General features: G+C 39.8%; 1 protein-coding gene across 1 annotated transcript in view; it reads left to right on the plus strand.

The window, feature by feature from the left end:
• Window positions 1–4,899: 4,899 nt before the first annotated feature.
• Window positions 4,900–15,716, plus strand: part of TRPM3 (transient receptor potential cation channel subfamily M member 3) — a 263,509-nt gene continuing 252,692 nt past the window's right edge. The window contains exon 1 of the mRNA XM_037155024.2: window positions 4,900–4,986. Coding sequence (XP_037010919.2) covers window positions 4,984–4,986 — 3 coding nt within the window. The 5' untranslated portion in view covers window positions 4,900–4,983. The remainder of the gene's footprint in view (window positions 4,987–15,716) is intronic.

Consider the following 15,716-nt stretch of genomic DNA (forward strand, 5'->3'; position numbering starts at 1 on the left):
AATGCCCCATTCAAATCCTTCACCTCAAGGAAAGAGGAAGAACAGATAGGAGTGTTCATTACTGGTGGGAAATGTAAAGGGAAAATGAGAAGAGGAAAGATACAAGTCTGAACCGGCTCTAAGACCTGCCTCTAGAAGCCCAGCTTTGTTCAAATACAAAGGCACTTCCAGGCATGCTCAGCTGGCACTGCCAAGATCAAGAGTGTTTAATACCAATAATATCCAATTTGGGGAGGCAGTTTAGCAGAGTGAGTAAGGGTGTGAACTCTGGAATTCTTGTGAACTTGGGAACTCTGGAATTCAGGGTGAGCTTGCTGAACTTCAAACTCTGGCTTCAAACTCTGAGTCAGATTTGCTGCATCTGACTCAGTTTCTTCATTGGTAAAATGGTTATAATAGCAATACTTCCCCTACAGTGTTCTCATGAGGCTCCAGGGAGATAATACACATATGACACAATTTCAGGCACATAATGCGCCATTAATAAAGGTTAGGTATTTTTATTACCCACTGAGTTCCTTCTCAGTGTCAAGTGCTTTCCCTGAATCATTTTCTTTGACTAATACAACTCTCCAAAATAGCTATGATTATCCTCATGTTATAGAAGAGGCTCAGGGGAAATTAAATAACTTTTCTACACACCTTGTTAGTGGCCAGCCAGGCCTTCTGAGAACACATCATCCCCAATGTAAAGTTAGATCAATCTAGGTCAATCTGCTACCACAGTTTTATAATAGTCTCATCTGAAACTTCATCTGAACTTTTAGTACCAGAAAAAACCCAGGATGGGTCCCTCTTCTTGAAGTGAAAACACAGTTCCCCAATACTAAAGGTGACAACTCTATGTCAGGCGCTGTGCCTTTGCCCATTATGTAGATGAAAAACACTGAGGAACAAAGGAATTACATGACCTCATCCACATTGCCAAGTCCCACTCACACCACTCTTTCTAATTGTGCACCTCATGCTCTCCCCCAGGATATTGCTGTCCCTGTTTTCTCTCGGAGAATATTGATAAGTACCCTCTGAAATTCCCAGGTGCTCCCCGCAAAGATCCTACTGAATCCTGGCCAACGTGGGCCACAAAGAAAAAAGGGGAGTATACTCTTCTCTGCTCCCCAAGGTGCAGGGAAAGTTGGTTTCAAATGTCCAGTGAGGAATATTTTTACCGTCTTCCTGCCAAGAGATGTTATCAGTGAAAGTATTCAGTGTCTAGGAAAAATCACAGCCTATGAATAGTTTAACTTACAGGCTTTTTAGAGAGATAAAGACTGGTTATCATCTATACAGCTAAGCTCATTTCTGTTGCAAAGATGTAGCCACTAGCTTTTCCTACATATTTGAAAAGAAAAAATCTTTGAGAATACGCACTTGGGCTTTTTTCATGTCCTGCTGAAAACAACTGCAAATGTTACCTTTGTGGTATAAGCGTGCAGAGGACCACTGGGACCCAAGGGTATCTGAGGCAAGGTGGATGCACCTTTCCATGAGGACAATGCAGAAACTCATAAACACTCAGAACCTGTGTGCCCATGACTGACACAGGATGCAGCTCCTTCAGACCCAACAAGCATCCCCCACAGTGCTACTTTTAAATTGAGCATTGCCCTGAGTATTTGATAACCACTGCCTTTGGTCCCATATGCTTGTGGAATCTCTATTTTGAGAGAGGAGGGAGATGCACAGTTAAGGAGTGGAGGACAAAACAGACCTTAGCACAACTTAGACAGACATTTGGGTCCTTAGCACAGCCAATATCAATCATGGCCAACAAACGGGGATTTGTCACATTTAACACTGCTTACTGAGACAGGCCAAGCAAACAGCTTGATTGGGTTTTCAGGAACTGCTATAAAGGACACACAGGCAAAACCAACGGGGAGGGTGGAAGCAAGGGAGAGGGGTGGGTTTGGAGGGGGTGGGGAGGAGGGGTAAGGATAAAATACAGACAACTATAATTGAACAACAATAAAATAATTTTTTTAAAAAGGAGTATGCATTTAGTCCTGGTGCTGGGTTAGAAAGAAAATGACATACCAGATGAAAATAACACTGTAAGTTGCTATAGCAACTTTCATCTTAAACACTGAAAGAAGAAATCTTTTGAGTAGCTTACTAGATTCCATAAGAGACTCCTCTACTATTTGAAATGCTGACAAAGAAAGGGGTCAAAGGATGTAGGATGGACACTGTGGTCTGGAACAAAGACGGTACAGTTTTCCGGAACTGCCTTTATCTTTCCGGAGCCCAGTCTTCGTGGCCAAACTATTGGGTGGACTGGGCAAGCAAAGCTCATCTAAGAAGCTGCATTTGCTCTGCTCAGAGGCATGAGGGATGGACCTAGACAACAGGGGGGTAATTGTGGGGGAGGGTGTGGGTGGAGGTAGAAGAAGGGATGAGGGGGATAAGTGATCATGAAAACAATACAATAAAAAAGAAAAAGAAATAAAACAAAAATGTGCTGTCTTGCCTTCTTCCAACGGCATTACATGTGAAATTGTGGACTGTGATGAAGACATTTATCTTCTTTATGTTTCCACTTTCTGGGTACCCCTCTGTATTTAAGCACCAGTACTTTAGATTTGAGAAAAAGCATGATGATAGATTAGGACTCTTGTATTTTCCTCACCATTTCTCTTTCCTTCTATAAGGAAAATCTCAGTGTCAGCCATGAAAACTTTACACTGGTTTAGATATATAGTTGACCCTTGAACAAAGCAAGGTTTAGAGGAGCCAACTTTCTACACAGTCAAAACTTGGAGTATAACTTTTGATTCACCAAAAATTTACCCACTGATAGCCTACTATTGACTGGAAGCCTAACTGATAACATAAATAGCCAATGAATGCATATTTTGTTTGTTACATGTTTTATATACTGTATTCTTAAAAATCGAGTAAGCTAAAGAAAAAGAAAATGTCATTAAAAATATCATAAGAAAAAAACACATTTACAGTATTTATTGAAATAAACCCACATATAAGTGGACACACATTGTTCAAATCTGTGATTCAAGGGTCAACTGTATATCTTGCCACAACTGAACACTTGTCATCTGTAGGATTACAAACATACTGTTCCATATTTTTCATTTTCTCCATAAATAGTGTTATTTCTTCTGTCCTTCAAAAATATTATTTGTGCATGGTTCTAGCACTCTTTTTATTATGACCATTTCCTTTAACTCTCAGCATTATAATGTTAAACAAACTAAGCACCACATTCTGGGAGAGACTGATTTTGTTGTATGCCATGGTTGTGTACGTAACCAGCATTTCCCTTCAGTTTGTGAGATCTGACTCTATCATGTGATTCTGAAATGTTGCTGCCTCGTCAAAAATACTTAAATATTATGTTTACTTTTACTCTTCTTTTCCTTTTTAGGCTCAGAAATCCTGGATAGAAAGAGCATTTTATAAAAGGGAATGCGTTCACATCATACCCAGCACGAAAGACCCCCATAGGTAATCTTGCTATCTTTATAATGTACTGAGAACTTGAAGTAGCAACTACTTAGTGATAGTGATCACTATTGCAGGGAACTACAATAGTAATCACTATCCATTATACGTAGACTAATGTGAAATTAAAGATCAACTTTTATTGTTGCTGGGCGTCTTTGAAGCAATCTTGTATATATTCCCCTCATAATATGCCATCTCTGCAGTTAATCTCTGAGTCTATTCAGAATAATAGATGTACCATCAGGGGAGGAATTAATCACTGTATCTGAGGATGCATTATAGTATATTTTTAGTATGGTTACTGGTTTTCCCTAGTAAGCATTTCACCAAAATGCTTCGTTTATACCAACTTGCTTTGCCATAGTAAAAGAGATTTCGAAATCATGACTCCTAGCAGATTATGAATTAGACTGCAGACCTCCAGATCCTTATCCAAGCACAATTTTAATATCTGATTTACCTTCTTGAAGATCAACAGACTATAAGGTGAGAAGTATTTGGAAAAAGTAACATATTAATGTCTGGAAAGACCTTTTTGATAAGGCAATGTGATTACGCAGTTTAAAATATAGACTATAGTCATGTACACTGTAACCTTGAGCAAATTACCTAACCTTTAAAACTACAATATCTTACACATAAAATGAATAGCACATTGTTAGCATTTAACAAATGGTAACTATGTATCAGAATTATTAGTAATAATCATAATAATGATGGCAGTAAATTCTGAAGGACATTTTCATGGTGCAAAGAGTGAATTTTGTTTTCAAGTATCTTGTGAATAATTTTTTTATTGTTTCTTCAAGAACACTCACTCTGCAGATTTTTTCCTCAAATTGGATATTTGACAGTGAATGTCAATTTGTAAAAGACAAGTTAGGTTATGACTCACATATGAGTGAGATTCGTCATTTAAATGTGCATGTTAAAATTCTTCCCTTGAAGCGGCTCAGTGTCCTTCCTGTAAGATTTGATAGACAGGAAGAGGAAGAAGTAGGAAATCCTACAGAGCTTTTGAGATTTCGTTCACGGATTCCAATCCTGAACAAGGGGGCAGGGATGAAAGGGGTGGGTAGAGGAGGACAGGAGACATGTCACCTCCAGCTAAGTGAAACTGAGGAGGGGGCTGGAAAGGAAAGGAATGTGTGTCAGCTAAACCCTGAGTTCACCATTTGCTTGATACAACCATCTCATAGGGTTCCACCTAAAAATTGACTAAGTAGATTGCTACCATCTGTAGATTTTTCCAGCCTTAAATGTGTATTCCAGTAGTGGCTAATACAATGAGTTCACTTTGACCTCTCATGTTACAGGTGTTGCTGTGGGCGTCTAATAGGCCAGCATGTCGGCCTCACTCCCAGTATCTCCGTTCTTCAGAATGAGAAAAACGAGAGTCGCCTCTCTCGAAATGACATTCAGTCCGAGAAGTGGTCCATCAGCAAGCACACACAGCTCAGCCCAACAGATGCTTTTGGAACCATTGAATTCCAAGGCGGTGGCCATTCCAACAAAGCCATGGTAATTACAAAAACATTTAGTCACTTCCCGAATTCTACCTCAAATCCTGGAAAGCAATGCTTAAGAGCTGGAAATTTAGTCTTTGGACCTAATCTCAACGTTGCCGTTTCCTGGCTGAATAACCTGCTGTAATTACCTTGCCCCCATGCGTCTCCGCTCTATCTCTATAAAATGAGGCCAATGAACCTTTCTCCAAGGGTTTTAAAAAGAATTAGTATGAGACTGGACACATGACTGCTGTTTTTATTAAAAATAAGTAACTTTCTATCCACTATTTATTATGATATTTTCTGGGTCTCATCTGTTAAGACATGTTTTGCTAACTCCTTTGGTAAAAATATTTTACCTTTAGGTCTCTCTTTTGCCCTATTGGTAACTAGCATATCTCTCAATTCAAGGTAGAAATGATCACACAGACTATTTTTTTCTCTGTTCTATCAAAGTAAGTGCTTTTTCTATGAGCAGCTTTGTTCAACAACATTCTCAATGGAAGAGCTCCATGTGAAAAGCATTTTTCTTTGGAAAGGAGGCTTTAGGGAATAAACACATGTTACTTCTAAGAACTGTCACTTCTAAATTCCACCTTTCATCACAGACCTCTCTGCCTACTTGGCTGTCACATTTTGCCAAGAGGAAACTATACCATGTGTTCTGGAAATTCTAGAAATGCTATGTTACAACAGGCTTGGTTCTTACTGTTAAAAGAGAGTTAGTTGAGGATGGAGGTGGCTGTTCTTAGACATGCCACAGAAGTTTCCAAGTTTGTAGAGAAAATTTTGCTTAGAGAAGCATCCTGCAAAATTCAAGAGAAGTCATTTTACACCAGTTACAATCTAAAAAGCATACAATAAAGCCACTTCTCTTTTTCTTCTCCCCTTCCCTTTTATACATCTGCCTCTCCTCCCCACTGCAATATTTTCTTCACCAAGATAGCTGACTAAGCTATTCTCACATTTTTCCCCTAAGAAAATTTATTCTGCCTCTGGCTGGTGTGGCTCAGTAGATTGAGTGCCAGCCTGCAAACCAAAGGGTCACTTGTTCGATTCCCAGTCAGGGCACATGCCTGGGTTGCATACCAGGTCCCCAGTGTGGGGCACACAAGAGGTAACTACACATTGATGTTCTCTCCCTCTCTTTTTCCTCCCTTCCCCTCTCTAAAAATAAATAAAAATAAAATATTTTTAGAAGTAAATTAATTTTGAACTACATATTAGATTAAAATAAATTTTGAGTAACATATTGGAAAGAAACCTAGAGACCAGAACCTCAAATGAGTTTGTTAGAATGTGTATCCTTCAAAGTATTCATCAAAATACTTTTCTAACTGCTTCCAGGACTCATAGGAAATAATAATGACAATCATAATAATATTAGCAACTTAAATTTATTAAACATCTACTGTGTGCCCAGCACTGTGTCAAGTACTTATGTATGATAGCTCATTTTATGTTTATGACACAATATTATTATTCCTATATGACAGAATAACATACCAAAACCCAGAAAAGTGATTTGCCTCATGTCACACAGCTAATATATTATATACGTATATTAAGATATTTAACTGTAGACAAAAAAATGAAAAGATGAACAGAGCTTTCACTCTGTTCCTGAAGAGTGGACACATGTGGACACAGAACTTTAACAGCCCTCCCCAGGCTCACATAGCTCTACAGAACCCAGAGCTGGCTGTTGGCAAACAGGTTAGGCAAGGTCAACTATAGGACTTGTGGAGCCCAGTGTAAAATGAAAACGTAGGCCCTCAACAGGGGCAGGGAAATCAATCCCCCTTCCCATGGTTGACAGCCCCAATCCACAAGGGATAGGCAACCCCCAAGAGATTGCCATCACCCCACTAGAACATGCTCAGTATCTGGTGCGAGTGAGACTTCCCATCAAGTAACCTATAAAACACACCACGGCACCATCAGCCTAAGGCAGGGACAGCCAGTTCCTTGCCCTGCCCTGGAATGCTGCAGGTCACATGCCCAACAGTGACCCTCTTCTTATCTGCACCCAGGTCCCAGCCAGAGATGTAGGTGGTGATGGAAACTCACCTTGTCCCTGTGCCATGCAGGAGGCTTGGGAGGGCAAGCAAGCCTGGTAGGAATGTCAGAAGCAGGAGCGGGTAGCTGAGATCCCACCCCAAGGAGGCAGCAGGAGGCTTTGTGACTATAGAGCATGTGTGAGCCCAGGTTCCAAGCCCTCTCAGCACATGCTTCATTGTCCCATCAGACTGCACATACAAAACACATATAAAAGACACAATTTCAAGGATAAAATTGTTAAGAATGTCAAGACAAATAAGTACAGAGCACTACGCCATATGCACTGCCCTTCTGAGTAATACGATTGCACTAAGTTTAGGTCTCACCTGCCTAGACAGTCTCAGGGTGGTCAATAGAGGGGAAACCTTTCTTTTTGAGTCAAATCAACCAAACAAGGGCCAGTTTTCCTTTTTATTACAATCAAATATTTAACATGTGGGAGTCCTGCTATTCACCGGACACAATGAGCATTAGTCCACTTTGAGTATCTGCCCTCCATATATTCTAATCCTCTTTTCTAGGCCAAGGAGTTGAGTTGGCCATAGGTCATAGGTCTTATTTTACCTGGAAGGGTGGTTGTTTTGCACCAGTCTTACGTCTTGTTCTGTCCCACAAACAAGAATGCATCTTAAACGAAGGGAACATCAGCACCGGCTGTGTTTCAAGAGCACCAGCCTTTAGATGAAAAGCCATGGTTAATTATTGGCCAAGATTTAAGTGAAGCAGGTCAACTAACTCACTTGTCTTTGGTCTCCTGCTCCTGATTTAAAAAAAATTGAAAGTTGAAATGCTTTTTAGCAATGTGATCAAAAAGTCTGGAGACCAGATTAACTTTGACCCTCATTAACTTTTTTTTTAAATAAGGTATAACATTAACTTCTCCTTTTAAGACAGAACAAAATGAAATGCCTGGGCCTCCAAAATGCCAAGGTGGTCTGGACAAAATGTGAGGCAGAATCTGCTAGAGTTTAGTAGAAGATACAGTTGGAGAAAAAGAGAATTGTTATTAAAATTGTTAAAACCATATCTGTTCAGGAACATTCTATACCCATGTTACCACACAGGCAGTACAGAATGATGTCACAGAACCCTGGACACCAAAGACACTGGAGGGATCAGATGCAACAGTCCTCAACTCGGTGGTTCAGGGTAACTGATGGGGCTGCCACAGGTGCCTCCCCCAGAGTTAGTCTCCTTCACTGGTGTGGGATAGAAACTGGCATCCCAGTTAGCCAGGTCATTCTACTATTCATCCAGGCTTAAAAAATTCTAAATAATCCCATTCACTCTTCCTTTTTAATAGATGAGGCCACCGGAGCCCAGTCAAGTTGAATTATCATCCAAGAGTCACCCAATTATTTCACAGAGACAGTTCTCAAATCCAGGCTCTGCAGGACCCCCGTCAGTTCTGTTTCTTCCCTGTCCTATGTGCTTGGTACACACTAGAGTTGTGTTTGAAAGGGAGCTAATTACCATGAAGTTTCTAGCTTTTCGAAGGATTTTGAAAACTTTGTGGTTAGAGGTATAAAATCTCTATTATCTGAAAAGCTCAATTAAACGCAGAACTGGTGAGCAGGACAAGTTGTTTGTAAAGCTGCATCCAGGTTGTTAATAGAACCATTTTCTGAGCCCTTCCTGTACTTTGTGGTATTCCCTCCTTCACTCCCAGGCTCGACAAACCCTAGTAAAATGGAAATGAAACCAGCTTCTCTCACACATTACAGAGAAATGGTGACGCAGGAAGGAGACATTCAAAGCTGACAGTGAATGAAAGATTCTCACTCTGTTTTTGTTTGTTTGTTTGTTTTTTTATTTATTTTTTTAAATTGATTATGCTGTTACAGTTGTTCTATTCCCCCCTTCATTCCCCTCCACCCTGCCCCCCCATCCCCACCATTACCCCCCTTTAGTTTATGTCCATGTGTCTCAAGTCCTTTAGGTTCTATATTTCCCATGCTATTCTTGCCCCCCCATCTATTTTCTATCTACTGTCTATGCTACTTATTTTCTGTACCTTCTCCCCCCATCTCCTCCTCCCACTCCCCTGTTGCTAACCCTCCTTGAGATCTTCATTTCTATGTTTCCACTCCTGATCTAGCTGTTCTTTTAGTTTGCTTTTATTCTCAGCTCCAAGTTATGTCTTACCAAATTGCCTGTCCCCAAGAAAGGCATCTCTGGGCTTCTGGGGCACCTGACAGTTTACTCAGATGCATCATGAAAGTTAGAACAAAGGAACTCCCCTGCTCCCACCCCACCCCCCAAAAAAGAAATACTAAGCTACTGAAACTATGATTTCAGCATTCCAGGTAATGTTTTAAAACTGCTTTAGAGGACAGCAGCAAGAAAGGCCAACCTCTGACATCGGGTCCTTTTCAAAGACTCTTCTTTTTCTGGGGCTAAGGCTATAGGTTATTTAGAAAAGAAAGCAGTGCTGCACTTGACAAGATAGAATCTTATTTGCTTACTAATCATCTCTTTTAATTAATGCTGAGCTGCCTTGTGGACAAGGTAAGCCATAACCTAATTACAGACTTGTATTTAAATCTTTCAAGTCCCACACATAATTCTCAAGTAATCCCTTGCTATTTTGCCCGTTAGATCAGGTGGAGCTTCTTATTACAGTTTTCATATAATTTAGACAACTATTTCTATGCCTTATTTTCATACTTAGTGCTCTAACTATTGAGTCTGCTGATCTGAAAGCCCCACTGAGCATTGCAGGTAGAGGGTGATAGGGAATAGGGAAGACAGGTGGGGCACCGGGGAGATAGGAGGTTGGGGGTGGGAGGGCTGTCAGTAGTATGTCATCTACAACCTGACACTCTTAAAATGCTTTGGGATTGAATCTGACTTTTAAAAATTTGTTACACTTTGCATTACACAAATTGGATCTAGGAATCATCATTAAATGGTGATGAATATCATTAAAAGGAATAGCACATCATAAAATGTGCTATTCATTTTATGTGTAAGATAAATTGGTTCTAGGAATCACACCAAATATGAAATTAAATGAATCCTACTTCACAAAGCAAAATAGCTAATCACTAGAGAATGTATGGCTAACTAAGCAGCTTAATATAAGCATGGTAAGGTATCTGAGGGGTTTCATGGTTGCTCCATTGATTTCCAATTTTCGTCTTGTAATCTCTAGGCCACTGAACTGGCAGTGCCTTTCTGAAATGAGAATAAAACTAAAATTTGGCACTGAAATTTTTGATCCCAATCATAGACCTGTAAAGAAGGAAGACCCAACTATGCTCAAGGAATTCATCTTGCCTCTGGAAAATTCCCATCTCCCTGCTACTAGAAAATTTTACACTAAATAATTCCAGCAGAAATTTCATAGAGTACCCACTATGACCTGTTCATATTCTCAGTGAAGTTTTACCATTATTTCTAAAACCTTTAGCTTTAGCTTATCAGCATCTATCACCTGGAAGTACTGGGTATCTAAAATTGAGGAATTACAAAAACAATGTAGAATAAATTACAATGGCATTTTCACTTCTAAAGTGTTCTGAGTCATCAAACTAGGAATGCAATAACAGTGACACCTCACATTTACATTCCAAATATTTTCTTTCTAGGGAGCTTTTACATGCATTAAACCACCATATGCATTCAACTCTTGCTGCAAAGCAAAAGGCTTCATAGACTTGAAAAGCTGATGTCAGCAAAATTGTCTTAGCAGTCTGGAGCAGCACAGTCTCCATGACCACAGCTTTAATTAAAAGTGCTCATCTAAACTGTGGCTGCAAAGAATTAGGAAGGGAAATGATGCTTGTCACATTTCTTAAAAGAAAGGAAAATGAGCAAATTTTCCATTAAGAACGGCATTAAAAATGCAGTTAAAATACATTTCAGCATTAGCCCTTCCATTACTCAAAACGAGCACCACTAACAAATACCAACTGATCATTTCCAAGAAGTAAAGGTGACTTTGCAACATTAGGAGGGGAACTTGTCATTTACCATTTCCAAGAGTGTAGCCACATTTATTGCTAGGCAGTTCTTTGACATTTTCCTTTTTAAAAGCTGAGTAAAGTGATGTGGGTAAAAACTTTCAGCTAAAGACATGACTGACTAATTTTCAGGTGCAAATTGTTCCACAGAAGCTCAGGTTCAGAATGCCAAAGGAATATTATGATTATATTTTTAATTAAACAGCCCCAACCTGTGCTAAATAGTACTGGCTGCGTCTCCACTCTTTAGCCTTTGACCATCCCGGGCGGGCGTCAGAAAGGGAAAGGGTACTGTCTGGTTTGTGACACCTCTGTGATCCCTAAGTTTAGTGCCGAGCAAGGCCAGAGTCAAGTTGAAATCTGCTCTGGTATGAAAATGCTAACATTTCTAGTGACGAAGCGATAAAATTGCCTCTGGGAACAAACTGCAGTGAAGTGCCCAACTTAAACAAAAAAAACTTTAGTACCAGGCAAAACAAAATCTTATGAGTTTTGGTTAGCAAATCCCCCTGCCATTTGAATGAAAGGAAATCTCTAGTTTCCTATTAAAGTCTCAATTTTTAATTGTTTATTTGTAAGTTTGTGGTTCAGAACTCAAAATATGTATCCTCGTGAAAGTTATGCTGTATGCATTGGCCTCCAAAGCACCTAAGAATAGATCAGATAGTACAATTTCTTTTTTTTTTTTCACATTTTGAAACTTACATTTTATTTTAATTTTATTGTTGTTCAGTTACTGTTGTCTTCATTTTCCACCCATTACTCCCCCCCGAACCTACCCACCCCCACCTCCCACATTCAACCCTTTCCTCCCTCTGTTGTCTTTCTCCATGGGTACATTATCCATGTCCTTGAAGATCCTTCCCCATCTTTGCACAATTATCTCTCTTCACCCCTCCCCTCTGGTTACTATCAATGTGGTTTTTTAAAAATTTCCATGTCTCTGGTTATATTCTTCTCACTTGTTTGCTTTATTGATTAGGTTCCACTTATAGGTGAGATAATATGGTATTTGTCTTTCACTACCTGACTTATTTCACTTAGCATGATGCTCTCCAGTTTCATCCATGCTGTCACAGAGGGTAGGAGCTCCTTCTTCCTTTCTCCTGTGTAGTATTTCATTGTGTAAATGCCCCACAGTTTTTCCATCCACTCATTTGCTGATGGGCACTTAGATTGTTCCCAGCATTTGGCTATTTATTATAAATTGTGCTGCTATGAACATTGGGGTGCATAGGTTCTTTTGAATTGGTGTTTTAGAATTCTTAGGGTATAAACCCAGCAGTGGAAATGCCAGGTCCAAAGGAAGTTTCACTTTTATTTTTTGAGGAAATTCCATACTGTTTTCCACAGTGGCTGCACTAGTCTGCATTCCCACTAACTGTGAGCTAGGGTTCCCTTTTCTCCACAGCCTGGCCAGCACTTATTTGTTGATTTGTTTATGATGGCCATTCTGACTGGTGTGAAGTGGTATCTCATTGTGGGTTTTTTTTTTAATTTATTTAATTATTGTTCAAGTAAAGTTTTCTGTTCTTTACTCCCATCCCATCCCCCACTCCCAGTGCTCCCCACCTCCCTCCCTTTTCCACCCCCCTTAGTTGTTGTCCATGTGTCCTTTATACTAGTTCCTGTAAATCCTTCCCCTTTTTCCCCTGAAATTCCCTCCCCTCTGGTCACTGTCCCCCTGTTCTCTATTTCAGTGTCTTTGTTTTTATTTTGCTTGCTTGTTTATTTCGTTATTTAGCTTCCTGTTAAAGGTGAGATCATATGGTATTTGTCTCCCATTGTGGTTTTAATTTGCATCTCTCTGATGGCTAATGATGCTGATTATTCTTTCATATTTCTCTGGCTCCTCTGTATGTCCTCCTTGGAGAAGTATCTGTTAGGTCCTTTGTCCGTTTTTTTAATTGGATTGTTTGTCTTCCTGACGTGGAGTTGTGTGAGTTCTTCATATATTTTGGAGATCAAACCCTTGTCCGAAGTATCATTGGCAAATATATTTTCCCCTACTGTTGGTTTCCTTTTCATTTTGCTGATGATTTCTTTAGCCATGAGAAGAAAATAGTATAATTTCAAGTAGAGCAAATGTCTGTTTTATGCAGAGCATTCTTGAAATGCAATCCTAAATGTCATTAGCTCATGACAAGGCTTTCTGTCAGTGAGGGGAGCTAATGATGCAAAGGGAAAAGAGGAGATAACTGCAGACATGGACAACTCATTTGAGCTCAGTTTATCTCTAGAAATTAAAACTTAGGTAAGTATAAGAACATGTGTTGAAGGATGGGTTATATAGCCCAGAACAGCTATAGCTTTCTCCCTTTTAACCGATCTTCCATATAAACACCCACACAAGTCACTCCAGATAACTTAGAGGTAAGACACAAAGTGCTACTAAGAAGAGCATGCTAGTTGAAAAGCTAAAGGCAAGTTATTTGAATTCTCGTGTATGCAGAAGTCATTTATAAGGCAAATGCTTGTAACCATCACCCAATTTACATGTATTGGTTTTTTTGCCATGACAGAACTTCGCACAGTTTAGTCTTTATAGCATCCTGTGAGATACCCAGAATTATTTGTACTCACTTGAAACGGGACTTACACTGGCCAAATGGTGTATACCGGACCACTGTCTGATGCCCAAGGGCAATGCTGAACATAATTGGGAAATCTACAAATGGAAACACATGTCACCATATCCAAGTCAGGCCCAGGTGACAAAATTTAATATACACATCAGGAGGATTTCTTATTTGTAAAGTGATCCCTTAGCAATTGTAATGCTCACAAGTGGACAGTTAAAAGTGCTTATCTTGACATCCAAAATAGCTCCTAATTTCAAATCACATTGACTATTTAGCAGGACTTGATTAATTGCTCTGGGCACAGTCATTTATGACTTTGAAACTACTGATTCAGCACAGGAGTAGCACTTACACTGCAAGCACCTTGAGAGCTTACTAAATAACCTGGTTTTATGAGTAAAAGACTATCATTTAAAAATTTAAATCTTCAGACACCATAAAATATTATTTTATCCTTTAGTTTTAATCTTTCTCTTCTCATATTAAATTAAAAATCTTTAACTTCCTTGACTGAGCTCTTTTTTAAGTGAGGTTTCATTGATCCAAAAATGCTAGCCAAAAGACCTCTCTTGGGGAATGGAGTCTAAATCACCAGCAGTGTGCAAGGTAGAAAAGACAGCACGTCCATTGTTCCAGAGTTTTGCAAGCATTTTAATACATCAAGTAGGGGGCAGGGGAAAGAAAGAGGTAGTCTGAGAGGATTTACATGAGCTACAGGGAAAGGTGTGGGAGCCGGTGAAGCAAGGCTGGCCCTGGGAGAGCAGAGTCCCCACAAAGAAATGTCCACTCCTTGGATTATTGGCTGTGGGCAGCAGTCTGGAAAGATTACGTGTAAATGAGTGAAGGCTCCTGGAGTTAGACAATGCTGGGCTAAAATCAACTGCAGAAATAACCACCTGGAAATGAATCCAAAATGCCATGAAAAGTCTTCGTTAGCTGGTCCACAGCCATTAACAGACCAACAGATTCACAGTTCAGTCTCTTTATCTCAGTCTCCAGCCTGCTCTTTAAATTTAGAACATCTCAGAATTCTTTTTCTTTTCGCCCAAAATCATTTCACTGAGTCTCTAAACAATACATATAATAAAAAGTAACAAACAGATTCATTTAAATTCTTCCTTTCTTTCCTTATCTTGCCTCTTATTCTCAAAGGGAAGGGACAAATAATGGTTAACTCACAAATAATAGCTAACATCAAAGGACCAGGAACACCCAGTGTTTGTGTTAATAATCAGGGAGGAGGGGCTGTAGTTAACCATGTGTTCCTTTGTATAAGAATTAGTCCTGGTCAAAGGGGATTAGGTAGTCAGAGAGACCCTGAGTGGCTTGTTAATGGCTGCACTTCCCTAGTTATCACAGGCCTGAGTAATTCTTCAGGGATTACCTCTATTTTTCCCTTTGATTTTCATGTAAAATATTGACTGTTCTTTCTTTCCTTTGGCCCAATGACAAATACAAGACACACCACTTAGAATCTTTAGTCCAGGAAAGACTTGTGATCCTTGCCATTCACGGTCCCTGTGGGAGGGGGTTGGATGGAGCAGGGGAGAGCAATGAGGGAAATTGGGACAACTGTAACAGAACAACAATTTTTAAAAACGCCAAACCTCCAGCCCCATCCCAGGCCTATTGAATCAGAACTTGCATTTTTGAGGTGCTCCTGGTGAGTCAGGCATGTTAGATTGAGAAGCACAGCTCAGCCGAGAGCTGGCAGTGTGGCATTAACTTGCATAATGGATTAGCAAGTGGTTAGTTGTTGGATAACTAGCCCTGGTCCCCAGCGCTCACCTCCCCTGTGTTTCAGTGTCCTCATCTGTAAAGCAGGAGAATGACACTAGATGATTTCTAGCTCCCATGATTGCTAAGATATTTCTAACCTTCCTTTTATTTTAAGATTGTATCTATTTCATAGCCAGGCTAAGTCAAACATGGTCCCTTCCCTCTAAGATCTTGCAATATGGGGAGATAAAACTGACATATGCAAGAAACAACCAAACACCCATATATCGGACTGAGTTTAACCGAGAGTTATATAGCATCAACATGAGCTGGCACTCTCAGGAAAAGTCAATGAAAGTCTTTGAAAGACTAGGACAGTTTAGATAGATGAGAGGGGAAGGGCTGGGTTTTCTAGG

This window comes from Artibeus jamaicensis, unplaced genomic scaffold, assembly GCF_021234435.1.
Source record: "Artibeus jamaicensis isolate MK-2021 breed Jamaican fruit bat unplaced genomic scaffold, CSHL_Jam_final scaffold_1964, whole genome shotgun sequence".
Lineage (NCBI taxonomy): Eukaryota > Metazoa > Chordata > Mammalia > Chiroptera > Phyllostomidae > Artibeus > Artibeus jamaicensis.